General features: G+C 45.3%; 1 protein-coding gene and 1 pseudogene across 1 annotated transcript in view; both read left to right on the forward strand.

Annotated features, from left to right (window-relative positions):
• The first annotated feature begins 2,305 nt into the window (after positions 1–2,305).
• LOC131902889 (U6 spliceosomal RNA) lies at positions 2,306–2,406 on the forward strand (annotated as a pseudogene).
• A 3,710-nt stretch (positions 2,407–6,116) lies between these two features.
• The window catches only part of Gldc (glycine decarboxylase), an 89,366-nt gene continuing 76,072 nt past the window's right edge, over positions 6,117–19,410 (forward strand). Inside the window, exons 1-2 of the mRNA XM_059259076.1 lie at positions 6,117–6,597; positions 7,107–7,185. Of these exons, the coding sequence (XP_059115059.1) occupies positions 6,328–6,597; positions 7,107–7,185 (349 nt within the window). The 5' untranslated portion in view covers positions 6,117–6,327. The remainder of the gene's footprint in view (positions 6,598–7,106; positions 7,186–19,410) is intronic.

Genomic DNA, 19,410 nt, shown 5'->3' on the forward strand with positions numbered 1-19,410 from the left:
CAAAAAACAAAAACAAAAAAGAAAGAAATTGGCTACTCAGAGTAAAAAGACTCCAAAGAAAAGTAACCGTTTTTTTCCCAAGCTAATGTCAGAAATATCTTTGAACCTCTAGGCAGACTTATCTTTTCCAGAAACCAACAACACTAAAAATATTTGGGGGTCCTGACCTCTTACCTGATTCCTAAATGATTTTAGGGGGGAAGTTTAAGAGTAGAAAAACTGGTCAGAAGAATGGAATGTCTGGCCTGGGTGGAGACCTGCCATTCCAGCTGATTCACTTTGGCTAAGGACCCCCTCAGGGAAGGTGTACTCACCCTAACGTGCTGAAGAGATAGGCAGAACAATTGGTCCTTGAATGAGATACTGGACTTTGCTTCCCCAGAATCCCTACGGGCTCTTTGCAGTAGCTTGTGGGCCATAGCCATGTAAAGTTGTAACTTTGCCTTTTCTTCTTTCCCCTCTGTAAGCAGGGTTTCTCTGACATCTTGAGCTTCCTTACTCTCTAAAGCTTCCTCCCTGCCAAGTGGATGCTTGTCAGTCCTGTATCTGAGCTCCACACCACCTTAGACTGGGTGGCTTTTTCCCTCCTCCTCTCCATCCTCCCCCAAAGCAGCTACTGAGGTTTTACAGCTTGCCTGACTTAAGGTTTCAAACTCTAATAATACTGCCTGCGCTTCCACTTGACTCCATTCTTAAATTCTTTTTTTTTTTTTTTTTTTTTTTTGGTTTTTCGAGACAGGGTTTCTCTGTGTAGCTTTGCGCCTCTCCTGGAACTCACTTGGTAGCCCAGGCTGGCCTCGAACTCACAGAGATCCACCTGGCTCTGCCTCCCGAGTGCTGGGATTAAAGGCGTGCACCACCACTTTTACTAAGTGTTGCTGTTGTTCTGGGATTGCTATTTTATAATTGGTTACTACAGCTAGCACAATGGAGACCCTGGCAGCAAAAGTAGCTACCACAGTTAGTTAATCTTCTATTTTATTGGGCATGATAAATTTAATTTAACAGTTATATACATTTGAATTAGCTTTGTAAGCTGTAAAATTTATTTTTTTATTTTTTTATTTATTTTTTATTATGCATACAATGTTCTGCCTGCATGTATGCCAGAAGAGGGTGCCAGATATCATTACAGATGGTTGTGAGCCACCATGTGGTTGCTGGGAATTGAACTCAGGACCTCTGGAAGAGCAGTCAGTGTTCTTAACCTCTGAGCCATCTCTCCAGCCCAGTAAGCTGTAAAATTTAAAACTCAAGTTCCATTTGTTTTTGGGATACCATCTTATGAGGACTCCAATTTGCATAAGGCTCGAAGGGAGGGAATGGCTCAATTGCCTTTAGCCTCCTGGCTATGGTGGGTTAGGACTTCTGTTGGTCTTTTCTTTGTCGCACAGATTGCAAGCCCGTGCCACTTTGAGATCTTCGGCAACAGTTTACTCTACAACTCACGTGGTTGAGCCTGTATGATAATGAGTATTCAGAGACGGGTAAAGCTTGGGGGCCGCTCACCAACCTAAGACAGAGCACTTGTGTGGCCTGGGCAGGTGTCTCTATGACGGGTAAGGTGACCTGCTGACGTCCCATGCAACCTAAGTCAGAAGCTCATTTTTTAGTAAAAAGGGGGGACCTGTAGGGCCCTGGTCTCCTCCCATATTGAGTAAAGCCGTTGCCTGCTTGCCGACCTTGACCAGATGTCCTCCCTATGCTAATTCCCTGTTGGTATCCACCCTCCTGAACACTTAAGAGAAGTTCCTTGTTTGTGTATCCTGCATATTGGGCGTTAACAGCTTAGATGCAAGAATGTAAACATCAATAGTGAACTTCTGCCCTCTGGGGTTCTCCCATTGTGCTGTAAGCCTGTATTTAAGGTTTCCTCCCTCTTTCAATAAATGGCATTCAGCATTCTGCTGGGGCAAATGACCCGCTGTTTTTGTCTCTATTTTTTAATCCACTGCCCCTCGCTCAGGCATGGTGAACGGTTGGTGGTAACGCGGGCGTTATCACTACAACTAAGGACACTAAGAACCCCAAGCGGGGGCGCAAATTTCCCTCATATCGTAAGATATGTGCCACCACACCAGGCAATTTTTTAAAATTTATTTTTATTTTATGTGTATGGATATTTGCCTGCATGTATGTCTGTTTACCATGTGCATGCCTGGTGCTGTGTGAGGCCAGAAAAGAGTACCAGATCCCCTGTAACTGGAGTTATAGATGATTGTGGGTGCTGGGAATGAAACCAGGGTCCTCTGGAAGAGCAGCGCTAATCCATATCTCCAGCCCCCAATTAAAAAGTAATAATAATGTTCTCATGTCAGGACATACGCTAAAACTTGAAAGATATAGAGGTTTTCATAGCCTATGTGCAAGTATGACATGTAAATTCACGAAGCATTCCATATTTTGGGACCCATAAGTACTCTGACATCACAGAGTCTATGATGCTGTCCTATACTGTCACCTTGGGGTCAGCAGTTACATCTCTGCTGCTGTCATTTCACAAAAATTAATTAATTAACTGATTAAAAAAAAACATGCCTGGCCTTTTCTTATGGCAAGGATGGATGTAATGACCTCATGCCCCGTATAAACTGGAATTATAACTAAGCATTGGTCTCCACTGGTAAGCTGTCTTTCAAAGCTCATTGTGGACTATGGTCTGTTTCTGTAGATCTGTAGGGCTTAGGGTCTTCATAGAACCAGGTAATAATAATCCATCCAGAGTCTGGATACTTTCTGTTTCTTTGGTAAGTGGCTATAGGTCTGCTGGTGGAGAACAGAAGCAAGGTGTATAGTATATATGTAGCAGGATCCTTTTACAAGATCTCTTCACCTAAGAGGCACCTAAGTATTGAGTCATAGTTTAAGTGAGGGCTCTGTTTTAGTGACTTTTCCAGTTTTAGTTTATCAGATCAAGAAAGCTGTTAGTAGGCTGGACAACTCTATAATCTATGATCTATAATCATCGGGGTCACTGCCTGTTAGGCTGAAGTTCCCACCTTTCTGTTGGCTAGTGTTGTCCCTGGCTTCTACCACTCTGGGATTCCACTGTTCTACTGTATAATACAGGAACCTACTTCCTCAGTGCCGTCTCACACTATGAGCGCCCCTGCAGAGGACAGCAAGTACCTTCCAACATCACTGGTGTTCCTCTTACCAAAGGACTTCTCGAAGCTTTGGTGACAGGACTGTCTTCTGAAAGATTGAGTTGTACATGAAATTTCTACTCTTATGTTCCTTTCCATCAATGTTTAGGATCCTCCCTTCTCAACTACACCAAGGATCAGGGTATGTTAACCCAGTTTATGGGAGAAATCCTTGTGTTGGATTTCACCAACCAACCTTGCAGACGGAGGGCCACCTGCTTGAGCTTTTGTACTGCCTTACCCCCTCTTTCCCTCCCCCCACCCCACCTTTTCTTGTCGCTGTGAAGAAGTACTCTGATAGAAGAAACATAAAGGAGAAAGGGTTTCTTTGGCTCACAGTTCCAGGTTACAACACATCGTGGTGGGAAAGTTATCAAGAGCTTGAAGCAGCTGGTCACACTATGTCTACAGTCAGAAGAGCAATGAGACACAAACATGCTTGTGCTCCGCTTTTACACCACTTGCTCCATTTTATACAGTCCAGGATACCAGCCCTGGGAATAGGAGCCACTCACAGTATAAGGATCTTTACATCTCAAGATACCCTATTCACAACAGGCATACCCAGAGGCTCTTTTACCAAGTGATTCTAGATTCGGTTAAGTTGAAAATTAATAGTAATTATCACATAACAATACATAAACTCTGGTGCTGCAAACATATCAGCAATTTCCATATTACCTCGATTTTCACTTCCTCTAGAATTCAATGTCAGATTTCAAGCAGAAATCCTGTCATGATAATGCAGATGAGCAACACCTTGTGATTTGTTCCCTGTAGAAGCTTCTGGCATTAGGTGTCTTGCTCATCTTCCTGGAGTATGCTAAGACCTGACTTAGGTTATGGGTCTGGAAGCTAAGAGATGTAGACAAGTCCTTGCAGCATTAATGTCTTTATGATGAACGAAATATTGACCTTCAAGGAAGGTCTGGCCGGCCAGTTTGCCAACAAAAGAGGAACTGGTTCAGCAAGCAAGGGAGACTCAGGGAAGAAAAAAAATTAGGTTGGGGGTGAAGCAAGGCCTCATACAGGCTAGGCTGTACGCACATTCCCTATGTATTCAAGGATGACCTTGAAGTCCTGAGCTCTTGTCTCCACCTCTCAAGTACTATAGAATTTGCTGTTCAGAATAATCGCTTACATCCCAAACTACTAAAATGTCCTCATTCCAATGTTCAGATAAAAGACCAAATAAAGTTACGAAGTCAGCTTGTGTGGAAATTTGGCAATCCACAGGGTCAAATGTTGGGTCTAAATGATTTATTTATTTATTTTTAAAGATTTATTTATTTATTTTATGTGTATGAATGCTCTCTCTGTATGTACAACTTTAAGACAGAAGAGGATATCAGATCCCAATATAGATGGTTGTGAGCCACCACTTGGTTGCCGGGAATTGAACTCAGGATCTCTGGAGGAGCAGCCAGTGCTCTTAACCACTGAGCCATCTCTCCAGCCCCTAAATGATTTATTAAACATTTTCCATAGCAACAGGAATGAAGAGATTCCTTCAGAGCATTGAAGCCTCCAGTTTTCTGACTATCATTTTAATCTACAAATTCTTCACTGTTCTTAACCCTCCGTAACCTTTCCTTCCCAATGGAAAGACCTAACTTAGCAACTATCTGGTCTACCAAAGACCTGGCCATAACAGGCACTTTAGTCACCCCTGAGAGTTTAGACTGTTTCTTGTCTCTTTCCTATAAAGTCATTGTCAAGTTTATGTATAAAGGTCAGGTAGCCAGTACCGGGTTTCCGTCTTTGGGAGTCAGTTTCCTGAAGATGTTTTCACTGGAGTTACAATATCTGTTTAGTTTTATTCAGGAAAACAAAATATATTCAATATACCAACAGCATATTCAAGTACTTCAAGTAAAGGAAGATTTAATTCAAGAATAGGTGCATATCAAACCATTGCAGAGGGGAGGAAGAATGGAGGGAGAGAGGTCCATTTACCTAATAAAGATAGGTGCTGGGGTGTATGTAGTTCAGTGCTAGAACCCTTGCCAGTACATTGGAGGCCCAGGGTTCGATCCCCATCATATCATATCTCAAGGAGGGGGGGCAGGAGAGATGGCTCAGTCGTTGAGAGCACTCGCTGCTCTTACAGAAGATCTGAGTTGAGTTATCAGCACCCGCATGATAACTCACAATAGCATGCAACTCTACTTGGAGGGGATCCGATGCCCACTTGTAACTTCTGAAAGCACAAGCATACGATGTGCATACATACAAACATGTGGGGTTGAGAACGCGTGTGTGTGTGCGCGCACACACATGCACACACACAAATAAAAATAAGATAAATCTTTGAGAAAAAGATTAAAACGAGCTGGGCGGTGGTGGTGCACGCCTTTAATCCCAGCACTCGGGAGGCAGAGCCAGGCCGATCTCTGTGAGTTCGAGGCCAGCCTGGGCTACCAAGTGAGTTCCAGGAAAGACGCAAAGCTACACAGAGAAACCCTGTCTCAAAAAATCAAAAAAAAAAAAAAAAAAAAAGATTAAAACGAGTCAGTAAGAGGTTTAGAGGCTGTGCTCTTTGCCCAGAATTTCATAACTATTAAAGAACCTTCATTTGCCTATAATGCTCAACTAGCTATTGGAGTCTTCCTTCTGTCTCAGTGGATTGGTCCAGGAACTTCATGGATTTTAGGGCTGCCTACACGGACGGTGCCACAACGGGCCCTACACCTTGCCAGCGAGCGAGCCCATGGAGCATCCTGAATCCCGCATCAGCATCCGGAACCCCCTGTAAGAAGCGAGACTAGGGACGTCGGACCCCCAGCTATCAGACAGGGGACTCCACCCAGCTGCTGAAGAGCGGACAGAAGCGGGAGGAGGTGGAGTAGAGGAGAGAGAAAGGGAGGGGCCTGCCTCGCCCCCGCCCCGCAATCCACTCTCATTGGCTAAAGGCTTCCTGGCCCCATCCTACCGCCCGCCTTCGGGCGACGCTTAAAGTGTGCGGAGCAGGTGCCTCCAGGGGAGGACGAACTTTGCCGGAGTTAGTGCCGTTCGCTGCACTCATTCATTGCCTGCAAGCCTCCATCCTCCCGTCCTGCCCGCAGTCGTCGGGAAGGGGACCCGAGGACTTCAGCGGCCACTCGCGGGGCACTGGGGCCAGAGGAGGGCCGGAGAGTGCTGCTGACCCTCGTGGGCTGGGGAGGTGACGGCGGCGGCGTCCATGCAGCTGTGTGCCAGGGCATGGGGGCTGCGCCTGGGCCGCGGAGTCGGGGGCGGCCACCGCCTGGCCCGGGGCGCGGGCTTGAGTTGGGCGCCGCAGGGCCGGGACAGCAGCAGCGGCGGCGGCGGTGGCGGTGGCGGGGACCGCGGCGCGGCTGGGGCCTCGCGCCTCCTGGAGCGCCTCCTGCCCAGACACGATGACTTCGCTCGGAGACACATCGGCCCGGGAGACAAAGACCAGAGGGAGATGCTGCAGGCGCTGGGGCTGGCGGTAAGGCCCTCCACCCTCCACCCCGCGGAGCTCAGCCCGCGGGGCCTCCGGACTCCCACCTTGCCTTCCTATGGCGTCCCGGGCCCCAGCTCGGTGCGAGCGAGCTCTTAATCTTGGTGCCTCCTCCTCCCACCTTAACTTTTCTGCTATTCCCGCTCTTCAAAAGTGCATTTAAAAAAATGTCCCAGACTCCAGACGAACCCTAATTTTGCAGGAGGAAGACCCCCTGCTTAGAGCGCATTAATCCGGCCAGCTTTCAGTTGCAGACTAAAATCGAACCCAGAGTGGCGGGTTTACCACCCGGCTCCATCATTTTTTTTTTTTCTTTGCCTCCAAAAGATTTCTGTTGCCTGAAGTTTTGCTTTAAAAGAAATCCTAATTAGACGATTTAGATGAGGTTCCTACCAGCCTTTGAAGATGAAAAACAGAGGTGGCTCTCTTAATTCAGGCATTATACCTCTGCCTGTCCTGCTCACCAGCTGGCTTTTTTTTTTTTTTTTAAATTTTAGAGCATTGATGAACTCATCGAGAAGACAGTTCCCGCCAGCATCCGCTTGAAAAGACCACTGAAAATGGAAGACCCTGTTTGTAAGTGGCCGGGAGGACTCCCTGGGGCTCCACTTGCTCTGGCTTATTTGCCTTCTAGAATCCCTGAGGGTCCAGTTTTGGGACAGGATTGCTCCAGACTGAAAATATGCAGTACTTTACAGGCCCTAAAACGGTGGGATATTTCTTCCCGGGAAGAATCTATGCAGCCCCTTTCCTGGTCTTCATCCCTGGGCTGCGGGGGAAGGTACCTACCTATAAGCTTCCCAAGGAAGGCCATGCAAAACACATGTGGAGGACTCTCCCTTCACCCCCACCGGAAGGGCTTTGAGGTCTTTTGAGCTGGGAGTGTTCTTATCTCTATAGATCAGGTGAGACTCAGAAAGGAAAAAAAGGAATCACCTGAGGCCTGAGGTCGTGCATTCAGAAGGAGGCTTAGACTTCTCAAAGTTCTTTGCACCAGAGTTTCAAACTGTTGTCTCACATCCCCTCACACTGCCCCCCCACCCCACCCCTGTCCCAGACACACATACACACACACACACACACACACACACACACACACACACACACCCCTACTGAAAGGCAGCAGTGCTTTGCAAAGTTCAAATGATTTTTCTAGAAAAGCACACAAATAAGGTTTATGCTTGATTAAGAGATCTCGGGCTATTTATAGACGTTAATTATTTAAAGATTTGCCTGCATTTATCCATGTGCACCACGTGGGGTGTTGGAGTTCCAGACAGTTGTGGGGCCTGATGTAGGTGCTGGGGGCCAAACCTGGGTCCTCTGCAAGAGCAGCATATGCTTTTAACTGCTGAGCCATCTCTCCAGCCCATCTCAGTAGAAATGTTTTTAATGGTCTAAATATTGTTTTGGGGGGTATTTTTTATATGGTATTGACTTCTACTAGTGAGGGAAGAATCTAGATGTCAAGGGTGTGGTCAGAGTTGAAGAACTCTTTAAGATTAAAAAACCCATTAAGCTCCCTTACCCTGTTACTCATATCTAGAGATATTTCTCTTTTACTAGGGCAATTGGGTTTTTGTTTTGTTTGTTTGTTTGCTGTTGCTTGTTTGGTTTGGTTTCTGTATGAGGGAACTTTAGATCAAACCTGATTTTGTTTAAAAGATGATGTGAGCCTGTTCTGGCTGCAGTTGGGGAATGAATGCTGTGCCTCAGTTCTGCCTAGAACTGCTGCCCTTATTGCTGTCAGGTTCTGATGGCGGGGAGCTTGTTCACAAAGAAAACCACCTGTCTGAGACCTAGAAATAGCCACAAGCTGCATCTATCTCAATTTCAGGAAACCAGACTTCTGAGACATCAAATGTGGCAAAAGCAGAGAGGTCGGCTTGTTATTTTGGAACAAGGACTTTCTTGCAGCTCAGGCTAGCTTCAAACTTGTGGTTCCCTGGTCTTTACTCATATGTACACCACAGTGTGGAACAACTGTATATATTTATTTTTGAGCAAGCTGTTTTGTGGGCGTGATTCTTTTCTGTCTTTCTTTTTTAAAGATAGGGTTCTCACTATGTTGCCCTGGCTGGCCCAGCTGTGTAGACCAGCTGGGATGAGAGAAGTGTACCACCACATCTGGCCCTAGTTGTGTATTTTTAAAGGAAACCATTGGTGGATATTTGTGCAAATAAATGCCCTCTGAGGCTTTTAAAGTCTGAGTGTCTAGATAGTACAATGTGCTCCAAAGTTAAGACGTTCTTTTCAGAGCTGGGAAATTAATCAGCATTGTCTCTTTTTCTTTCTTTTTTGAGATAGGGTCTCCGTCCCTATCTCTGGAGCTGGCCTGGAACTCTGTAAACCAGGCTTATCTCAAATGCAGAGATCCACCTGCCTCTGACTCCCGAGTGCTGGGAGTGCTGGGATTAAAGATCAACTGGTTTTGTTGTTGTTTAGTTCAGATGACTAACGTTTCCATCAAGAGTCATCCCCCCCAACCCCAATCCCTTGGAACAGGTTCCCAAGACTTTGCAACTTGAGTGTAGACCTTAAACCTAGTGGCTTCTGCAAGATTTTAGGTTGGTTCCATCTGCTTAGTCTGAAACAACCTGGAGAAAATATTGTACAGTCAAAATCCCACCTGCCCTTTTCTGCAAAGCTTGCATATTGGAATAAGGAGCAAGGGTGATGTGAGGGGTAGGGATGCCGAATTCACAAGACTTGGGGGTTTTACTGTTCTGTGCCATGGATAGCGAATGGTCTCTGAGGAAAGCCGGTCGGTTCTTGCTGTCTCCAGTGGGAGCATTTTGGAGTAGAGCAGCCTTACCCAAACCTAGCTTCCTATGAGTACGGATGCTCTTCTGTACTGGGGAGGAATTCTGCAGCAGGGTTTGTCGGCTGTGGTGGCTACAGGAGCAGGTTGCTGTCTTTAATAGCCTCTGTCTTTAATAGGGAGACACTTGGTTAATTCTTTAGCATAACTAAATAATCTTAAACATTTATATAGTGCTCCCCATGGGCACTTTTGAAAAGTGCTTTCTTTGTGTTGTTTGTTCAATCCTCATTACAACCCCACAAACCAAGTTGATCTTTCTCCCTCTTTCTCCTCTCTTTTGGAGACAAGAATCTCAACTGTGTTGCCCAGGCTGGTCACAAATTTTGGACTCAAGTGGTTCTATCTTCCCTTCCCAGGTACCTAGGACTGGAGCCCCTCACTATCATGCAGTCACTATCCCCTTTAAAAAAAGGGAAGAAGCCATGCTATACAGAGGCCCTTTAACTTGCCAGGATCACAGCTAGTGACCTTTCCAGGGGAGCAGGATGCAAACTCAGGCCATCTGCCTCCATGCCTGCCCCTCCTCCAGTCATCATGACATTGCTCATCCAGGCAAAGCGGAGAATTCTTGTCCTGACTCTTCTAAGGGCCACAAAGCCAGTCCTACTACTGGAGTCACTCTTGCCCCAGTGGAAATGAGACACCGTGATGAGGGTGAGCGTATAAGTGTGGGCGCTCTCAGGCCCACCACCAGGGTGAGGAGGTGTAGTTAGTATTGAGGGCCAGTGCTTGCCTAGACGAGAAATAACCCCTTGCTAACAAGCCTAGAGGATGATCCTGCAGGCAGAAGGACCAGCAAGTAATGGACAGAGCACCAAGGGTTCCATCAATCTAGGAAGAGAGCCTTCCTCTCAGACACTTCAGAAAGTGCCTTGAAAAATACCTTTATCAGTCTCTCAGTAAGTCATTATTCAAAGAAGGAAGCAGTGCCACTCACTCAGTTCAAAATCCTGTCAGCTTATAATAATAATAAATAAATAATTAGTTTACGAAATGTATTTTAGTGGGAACGTTGGTTTCTCTGAACGGTACAAGCTGTCTTTTAATTATTTTGTATTTTCTGTAGTACTATCTTATTAATGTTCTAATTAATTAAAAAAGTACATCAGAAACCAAACTGATGACTTTTTAGTCATGCTCTGTTTTGCTGTGTAATCTTTCCAGTCGTCCTCTCCAAGGAGCCAGATTAAACTAGCCTGAACTAACCGGACTAACGGCCCGGAGATTAAAGTTTACACAAAATCTCACCCTGCTTTTCCTGGGCATGCTGTGGGAGAGAGGAGAAGCGAACCCTCTAATGCTCAACTTATTCAACTGGAGCTGAGCTGTCAGAATGCTGAGAGTCCTGATGGGCTTGTGGGAACTCAGTGTTCTGAGGTGTGTCGTCAGAATGAATTTTTAAACAAATGTTTAATGGAGGGCAGTGGTCAAGGGAGGGGCATTGTGCAATGTGGATGAAGGTGATGACTATCACCCGGAGGGTTATGTCGTCCCTGAGCTGCTCTGAGCTCTTAGAATGGAAGCAGCTATCCTTCCCAAATCAGACCTGCCTGCAGCAGGGTCCTCATTCTATCCCAAGGCTCTCAGCTATTTCTGGCTCCTCCCATTCCCAGCTGAGATAAATATACCTCATTTATAACCAGGATCATTTCAGTGCTGGTTTTTTGTTTTTAATCTAATACCTGGGGACATAAAGACCAAATGACAAAGTCAAGATTATTTATTCTGAACTTGTAGCAAGAATTAGACTTGAGTTTTGGGAAATTTAAAAAATATATATATTTAGAGTGTGGAGCTGAGGGAGCTTCAGGGATGTTCCAGTAAGAGGCTGTTGGCTTCCAGGGCACTATAGAAGGGCTCATGAGAGGCATAGATTCAAGGCACAGCTTCGGCAGAGATGAGTTTAGCCTGTATGTACGTCTTCCTTTGATTGTTCCTGAGCTGAAAGTGGTCAGTTCAATGCTAGGAATTAAACCCAGAGCCTCTGGACTGCTAGGCAGCCCAGAAATCCCAGTCTTTATACTATTTATTTTTAACATTAAAGTATTTGAAGTTTTCTTAGGTTTTGATATGTAAAAGCATGCTAACCACACTGTTGAAAGAAATACCTAAATATAATTTTTTCTTTTTAAAAAAAATTTAGGTGTGGGAGTAGGGTGTGCACACGAGTTTAGGTGCCCTTGGAGTATGAAGAGGGGTGTTGGATTCCCTGGAACTGGAGTTAGGAACGGTTATGAGATGCTTGACTGGGTACTGAGAGATGTCTCAGCCATCTCTCTAGCCTCCAGCCTGTACTTAAAGGATCCCAGAACCGATCTAGCATCAACGAAGATGTATCTAATTTTTTTTTATTATTTTGTGGGTTGGTGAGCTGGCTCAGTGTGTAAGGGCACTTGCAGCCAAGTCTGAGCAATCCCCTACAGGACCTACAGGCTGAAGGAGAGAATGAGCCGCACAGATTGTTCTCTGATATGGCATTCTCATGCTCTCTGAGCACATACTAAGTGCAAACTAGTCTTTCAACGATTATATTTTGCATAAGTAACGTTCCTTAGCATTGTTTTTTAAAGTGGACTGTTTGGGACAAAGTATAGGGGATCCATCGTTAGTTAGAAATTATTGCCAAATTCAATGGTTTCTCTAAAAGAATAACAAGCTGCAGTCTGTGTGAGCTGCTGTGAGGTTCTATTGGGCCTGCTCACCTTAACTTTTTCCCTTGCTTAGTTTTCACTCGCCGAAGGGAGTGTAGAGAGACTAGAAAGATGGCTCAGTGGTTATGGGCACTTGCTGTTTTGGGAGAGAAACAGGGTTTGGGTCCCAGCACCCACATGACAGCTTGCAACCACTAGAACTCCGAATCCCAGGGACTTAGCTGATGTCCTCTTCTGGCCTCTGGGCACCAGGCATGCAGATGGTACATGGGCATATGTGCAGGCAAAACCACTAATACACATACATTTTTAAAAAGGATTTTAAAGATATTTGCAGATAGAGTTTTTGACACAGATTTTCCTGTGTATCTCCTGCCCTCACTTCCTACCATTTGGTCATTTTGTTACAATTAATGGACCCCTTTCTCCTTTCTTCCTCCTCTTCATTCTGTGTATCCCAGGATGGCCTCTTCCTTGTGATTGTCTTGCCCTAGCCTCTTGCATGCTAGAATTGATGTGCACCACCATGGATGGATCTATATCAATGTTTACCCGTGGAGCACAGTTAACATGGGGCTTAGCAGAATTTCATATGGAGCAGTGGATAATGAATGATATTGTATGTTCTGGGAGTTTGGAACTGTACAGTGACCTGTATTGATCACAGTATTAGACAGAATAGTTCCACTGCCTTAAAATCTTCTACAGACACAATCCTAAAACTGCTTCATTTATCCCACTTTGTACATATTTCCTACATAATATTAACTTACGGTGAATTTTATAAAGCATCAAAAATATTCGGTGCTATCAAAATCACTTATTATGATTTTATAACATTGTAGATACAGTGTTATCCTTGAAGATCACTAAGGTATGATGGACCCTTTGTCCATACATGAAATTCCCTGGACTATGCAGGTTTTGGGGTTTTGAATTGGTGTTTCCTATGGCCTTTGTCATCAGTAAATGGTTGACTGCAATTACCAGATCTATTTCCATAGTTTCCTCCCTCAACTTTCTGTCCTTATTTATCAAAAGGCTTCTATGGAAGGTACTACTCAGGCACCGGATATACTAGAGTCAAGTGATAGTAAAGATGAGGTCCCTAGCAGGGTGAGAAATACTGAATATTCTGCAAATAGGATGGATCCCGAGATTATGGTGCGGGCAGAGGTGAAAGTGTGAAAACACGTGGCCGTTGGAGGAATGGTGGATAAACTGTAAGTAGCCTAGTGGCTGGGGAGTGTGGAAAACAAGAAATGAGATGCCGCTCTGGAGGATTCAGAGCCAAAAAGTTTATATGGCATATGTTAAATAGTTCAGTTTACCTGGAAACAGACACCGAGATGATGTAAATACACACAGATGGAAGCAGGGGATGACGGGAGCCCGCAGGCTGCCGAGGGTCTGACCCTGGTGGAGTGGAACAGAGGTGATAGGAAGACTGAACTAAGAGACTCTTGGATGGCTGTGCAAATCTGGAAAAGGAAGGAGTTGAAAGGCATATAGCGCTCAAGAGAAAGACGGGAGGTACCATCCTAGACTTAAGAGTCTGCAGTGGCTTCGTGGGAATGAGTGACTTCCCCGGTGGAATGCAGAGAAGAAGGAGGCAGAGTGTGTGGAAGTAGAGCGTGGAGAGGGGGAACAGAACAGTTAAGTAGTGTCACCAGGTAGGGTCAGGAAGACAATTTTCCACAAGTCTTGTGGTCCCTGTGTTGAATGCTGGACCTCTCTTAGGTCCAAGAAGAAGAATGCCACAGAATCAAGAGCGCCCCCTAGGGTGGTAGGAGTTTGGAAGCTGCCTGCCCGGGGGTAATCTTTGCATGGTAAGCAGGAAGAATAAGACTGAAGTAGGCAAAAGTAGAGTTTCCAAAGAGTCAGCATGTCTGTCTAGGAGGTAAAAATGGAGGTCACCCCTCACAGAGAGCCTGCTGAGGTCAAATGGCATTGGTTCTGCCAGGCATCATTTAGTGATCCTGGAACAAGAACCAAGAAATGTGGTCATTGAGTTCAAATGAGGCTGAGCACCGGCATCATCGAGTGCCAAATACTTCAAGGTCTACCAGTCAGCTCAGGTCACTGGGTTCAGAGAGAGATGGAAAGGCTCATCCACCTTGCACCTAGAGATTCAGTGGCCAACTTCATGAAACAGGGGTCAAGGGCGTGAGCGGCACACAAATTCTGAGTTAGAGGCTCCGGGGCAAGCGCTAGATCGCAAGGTTGTGCACTGCTCTCAGTATCGATGTTGTGACTTCCGTGGGTCTTTGGTAAACCACCTGCCTGGTAGCTTTATGTATGTTGTATGGTGGATGAAGACTTAGATCTCTTTTTAAGATTTATTTATAAGTTATGGCCAGACATAGTGACTCATGGCTTTAATCCCAGCGCTTGGAAGGCAGAGGCAGGTAAATCTCAGTAAGTTTGAGGCCAGCCTGGTCTACACAGTGGGTTCTTGTCTCAAACAAACAAACAAACCACCAACAAAAAAAAAATTGTTATTTTTTATTTATGTGTATGTGCACTTGTGTGTGCACTTAGAGGCCAGAAGAAGGCATTGGGGTCCCTGAAACTGGAGCTATAGATGCTTGTAAGCTGCCCAGTGTGGGTGCTGGAAATTAATCTCTCATCCTCTGCGAGAGCAGCAAGTCCTCATAACTGCTGAGCCATCTCTAGCCCTTCAGATTTCATTTTCACTGCGTGGGCCTGTTTTGCTTATAATTCCAGGAAATGTTTATAGTACAAACTGAGTGTTTTAGTAAGGATTCTCCATGCTGATTAAACTATGAAAAAATGAAATCTCTGACAATCTAAAGTTATAGGCACTGAGAGAACTTTGCCAATAGTGTCAAGTTTCCATTTATGAATGTTTCTCCAAAGCTTCAGCTTATAGAAATATAAGCTAAAATATTGCAGTAGCCTACTATGGATTCTGTAATAGGTCAGTTATTAGGTGTGCTGAACTACCTGCATGGGAGGGCTTAGGTGATTTTCACTGCAGCATGCTGTTCTCAATCTGGCCATGCTCCTGTCTGCGAAGAGATTACAATTCGTTCCTTGGTGAGATTATAAATTAAACCGCAGACCTCCCTCCATAGACTGTGCCTTTGATGTGTAAAAAGTTGTCATTTGCCTTTCCCTAGGGCAGGATAAGTTGTTTGAGTTAAGCTCTTAGAATGTACACTTCCCCTGTGCTCTCGCTCTGCAGGGCATAACAGTGTGCCCAGGGGGTAGAGAAGAGGGAAAACAAACACTCCACGGATTCCCATTTCAATCTCACCATCTGGCCTGAATAGGAATACATAGGTCATCTGGTGTTCTAGATAAATATTATGAATTGCAATGTTTCTCTATGTTTGCTTTTCTTAAAAAAAAAAAAAGCCGGGCGGTGGTGGCGCACGCCTTTAATCCCAGCACTCGGGAGGCAGAGCCAGGCGGATCTCTGTGAGTTCGAGGCCAGCCTGGGCTACCAAGTGAGTTCCAGGAAAGGCACAAAGCTACACAGAGAAACCCTGTCTCGAAAAAACAAAAAAAAAAAAAACAAAAAAACAAAAACAAAAAAAAAAAAAAAAAGCTAAATAGAGAGGCCATGATGGTGGACTCTGTCCTTTGCAGATGTAAAGGAAAGAGCCATCAGACACAGACACCCTGGTGGTGGCACAGTGAGGAGTTACAGAAGACTGAGTCAGGTGCTTTGCTGGTTGGAAGAGTCTGACCAGATCAGGATAATGGAAATTGGAGGGGAGGTCAGACCAGTGTGGTACTCCTGTTGTTTGGCCTCATAGTGACTGATTTTTCATGTTAATTATCAGTTTGACATTGTCTGGAATCACCTAAGAAAAGAATATCTAAGGGGAAAGGATAGGTTGGCCCGTGGGTGTGTCTAGGGGCAGAGATCATCTTGATTACATTAATGGGAAGTAGGAAGACCCATCCTCGATTGGTGGCACCATTCCTCGGCAGAGGATCCTGTATTGTTTAAGAGTGGGAATGATGGAGCACTGGCGTGCACGTTTTCATTTAATGGTTCTCTGTTCTTGACTGTTGACTTAAGAAGAATGAATGTCCCAAGTGCCTGCTGCCTTGACTTACCCATGGTGACTGCCATTGGAATTGTGGGCCAGATTTACTCTTTCTTTTTAAAGCTGTGTTTATAAAGTGCAGGTATTTTTATCCATGTACCACGAAGTGGAACTAAGACATCAATCCTCTGCCTGTATCTTAGGGCCTGCCATTTGAGTTCCCACTCTACAGTGGCCAGAGAAACTAGTGTGGTTTGGCTTCCTGTGATGAAAAAATTCTGTAATTGAACAGACCTTGGGCATGAAATCCTCTACTGCCCAGGGAGGAAACTTGACACCAACAGGTTCATGGACTGGTTGTATGGGCTTAAGCCATGTGGTTATGGGCAGGATAAAAAGGATGTTATAAATGACTAGGTGATATGAGAAAAAGGCTACGTTTTTAGGCAGAATTTGAATATTAATTCTAACTTTTACTCAGAAAATCCTAATATACACTATTGATCATGAAATATTTATCATGTTGATACTGGCCCTCCCCACCCAACCCCCACCCTCCGTGGTTCCCACACAGCTTTGGAGCCAAGGGATATGCATACTGGCAAGAAAAATCTGCCAAGGCAATCTCCACCCTCACAGTCTGTCCCCAGCTTTTCCCTTCAGCCTCCGGCAAAGAAAGACCTTTCTCAAACTGGTGAGTTGTCTGGGCAAACTCAAATATGAGTGTGTTGGTTTTCAGCACTGACGATTCCCTCCGAGCCTTTCTTAGCGTCTTGCCAAGTGGAGGCGGGTGTGACATTGGGGGTGGGGGGGACTGTGGCACTGCTTGCTGCCTGCTCTGTGCGGAGGCTGCTGTCCTGTCACTCATAGAGCTCTGCACCGCTCTGCTTCCCAAAGACTACTGCATTCCAGGAATGATGCCATCCCTTAATCTTTGTCAGAAGCACAAGATTTTCGAGGGAAAGTGAGACCCCACTCTCCCTCCAACCTCAACTTTCTCTGCATCATCTCAGAGATGTCCCCCTGAGTTCAAGCACATGCATGGTTATTTTCTGTTGTTTTTACGTTTATCTATTTACTTCCTTTGTGTGTATATGAGATTATGTGTGGAGGTTTGAGGACAGTTTGCAGGGGTGGATGGGACTTGGGTCTCTTCTTCTTCCACCATGTGGGTCCCACGGTTTGAACTCAACAAGCAGGCTATCAGACTTGGTGGCAAGCACCTTTACTGTCTGAGGCCTCATGTCTTGTTTCCACAAGACTCTAGTTAGTTTAAGTTGGCCTTGAACTCAGGGCAATCTTCCTGGCTTAGCTTCTTAAGCGCTGGGATTATAGGCATGCATTACCACACTCGTGTATTTATTCCTTAAAAATATGAATGATAAAAATTTAGACCTAGCTCAGGGTAGAATGCTTGCTTAGCATAAACAAGGACATTAAGTTTAATCCCTCATACCACACACACACACACACAGAGAGAGAGAGAGAGGGCATGATCATGATCTGAGCAGTGTATATGAACACTGTATAGAACCACAGGAATGCCATCTTCAGATTATGGGGGCAAAGCAAAGCATGAATGTATCTGCCTATATAATTAAGATAAAAAAAATAGGGTTTTGTCATGAGTTCCATGAAGAGCATATGTTCAAGTAGGCATGTGTTTAGGCAACAATACACATGTTGACTCACATAGCCTGCCTGTCCATTTCAAGGTGTTTCTTGTACAGATTCATTTATCTGAAAAATCTCAACAGCCATAGCAATGGGTCAAGTGGTGGTGGCACACGCCTTTAATCCCAGCACTCGGGAGGCATAGGCAGGCGAATCTCTGTGAGTTTGAGGCCAGCCTGGACCACAAAGTGAGTTCCAGGACAGGCGCAAAGCTACACAGAGAAACCCTGTCTCGAACCCCCCCCCCCCCAAAAAAAAAAGACCTAACATTTATTTGAACTAGGTGTGGTGACACATATCCTTAATTCCAGCACTAGAAGACAGAATCAGGCATATCTCAGAATTTGAGACAGCCTGGTCTATTTAGCAAGAGTCCCAGGTCAGCCAGAGCTCTGTAGTGAGACCCTCTCTCAAAATGAAAAGAAAAAATTCATTTGGCACAAAGTTCTGGATATTTCAGGCACACACAGCAAGGAAGCTGCCATTAGGAAGTCTTTCTCACGGGGAATTATGTAAGGAGGAAGAAGATGTACTCAGTGAATTCCAAGAAGACGCTGCAGGCCCCACCTGGAGGCTCTTAGGAAGCAGAGTGAGCCCAGAGGGCACTGAACTCTGCCCTCTGGCCATCAGGACCAGGACATTACGCAATGCCCAGAGGCAGAGGTATAAACAGGTCAGAAGTAGGGGTTGGTTCCACAAGTAGAAAACTTGCTGCTTAGATGTGAGAAAGATTGCTTGAGCTCTTGCATGGTTGGAAGTACACAGTTGGGAGCTCACACTGTCCAGCAGCCCTGCAGGGCTGAAGGCAAAAGAAAGTGACAGCTTGCCTCCAGCTGGTTCTTTGTGTGTGTGTGTGAGGCAGAATCTCACCGAGCAGCTCAGTCTGGCCTCTTGCTCACTGTGTATCCCAAGTTGGCCCTGAACTCATGGCAATCCTCCTGTCTCAGTCTCCCAAGTGCTAGGATTAATGGCATGAAGCACAGTGCCTGGCCTCCTCCTGGCTTTTAATAGATGTCTCCTTCCTCATTCTAGCTCGTTTCTCTCCTAGTTAGTGTAACTGTAGTCCACACTCAAGAGTCAATTCCTGGGCCTAGGAACGTGATCTTTGCATTAAGTTAGGAGGAAAAGCGTGAGAAATGTGCATCTTCTTGAGTGGTCTCTGGTGTGAGAGCAAGGGATCTGGTTTTTTTCCTTTTTCTTTTGTCCACACAGCCTCCTGGGGATGAGCTGCTCAGGGATTGGATGGCACAATATCCTGTGTGGGGGCTTCTGTTACTAGGCAGGAGGCAAAGGCTGCCACTTTGGGATTAGAGATCTATTTTCTGGAGAAAGAGAGGCACTTTTCAAGGCAGATGAGAAGTGACAGTGATGGGCACTGTGTTCTTCCAATGGAAATTGTATTTAGATTTGATTATGGTCCAAGTCTTAGACTTTGAGACATGTTCATGTTCAGTTCCATCTCAACTAGTCCGGACTCAGCATATACATCTCTATGATATATACATACATATGCAACATTTGAAGTTGGTAGGTTTGGCTTTTCCTGTAGGTGGGTGGGAGGATACAGAAGGAAGAGAGATGAGAACTAGACTCTGTCAACTGGAGTTTAGTGTTCCCCATCATTTACTTT

This window comes from Peromyscus eremicus, chromosome 1 (genome assembly GCF_949786415.1).
Source record: "Peromyscus eremicus chromosome 1, PerEre_H2_v1, whole genome shotgun sequence".
Lineage (NCBI taxonomy): Eukaryota > Metazoa > Chordata > Mammalia > Rodentia > Cricetidae > Peromyscus > Peromyscus eremicus.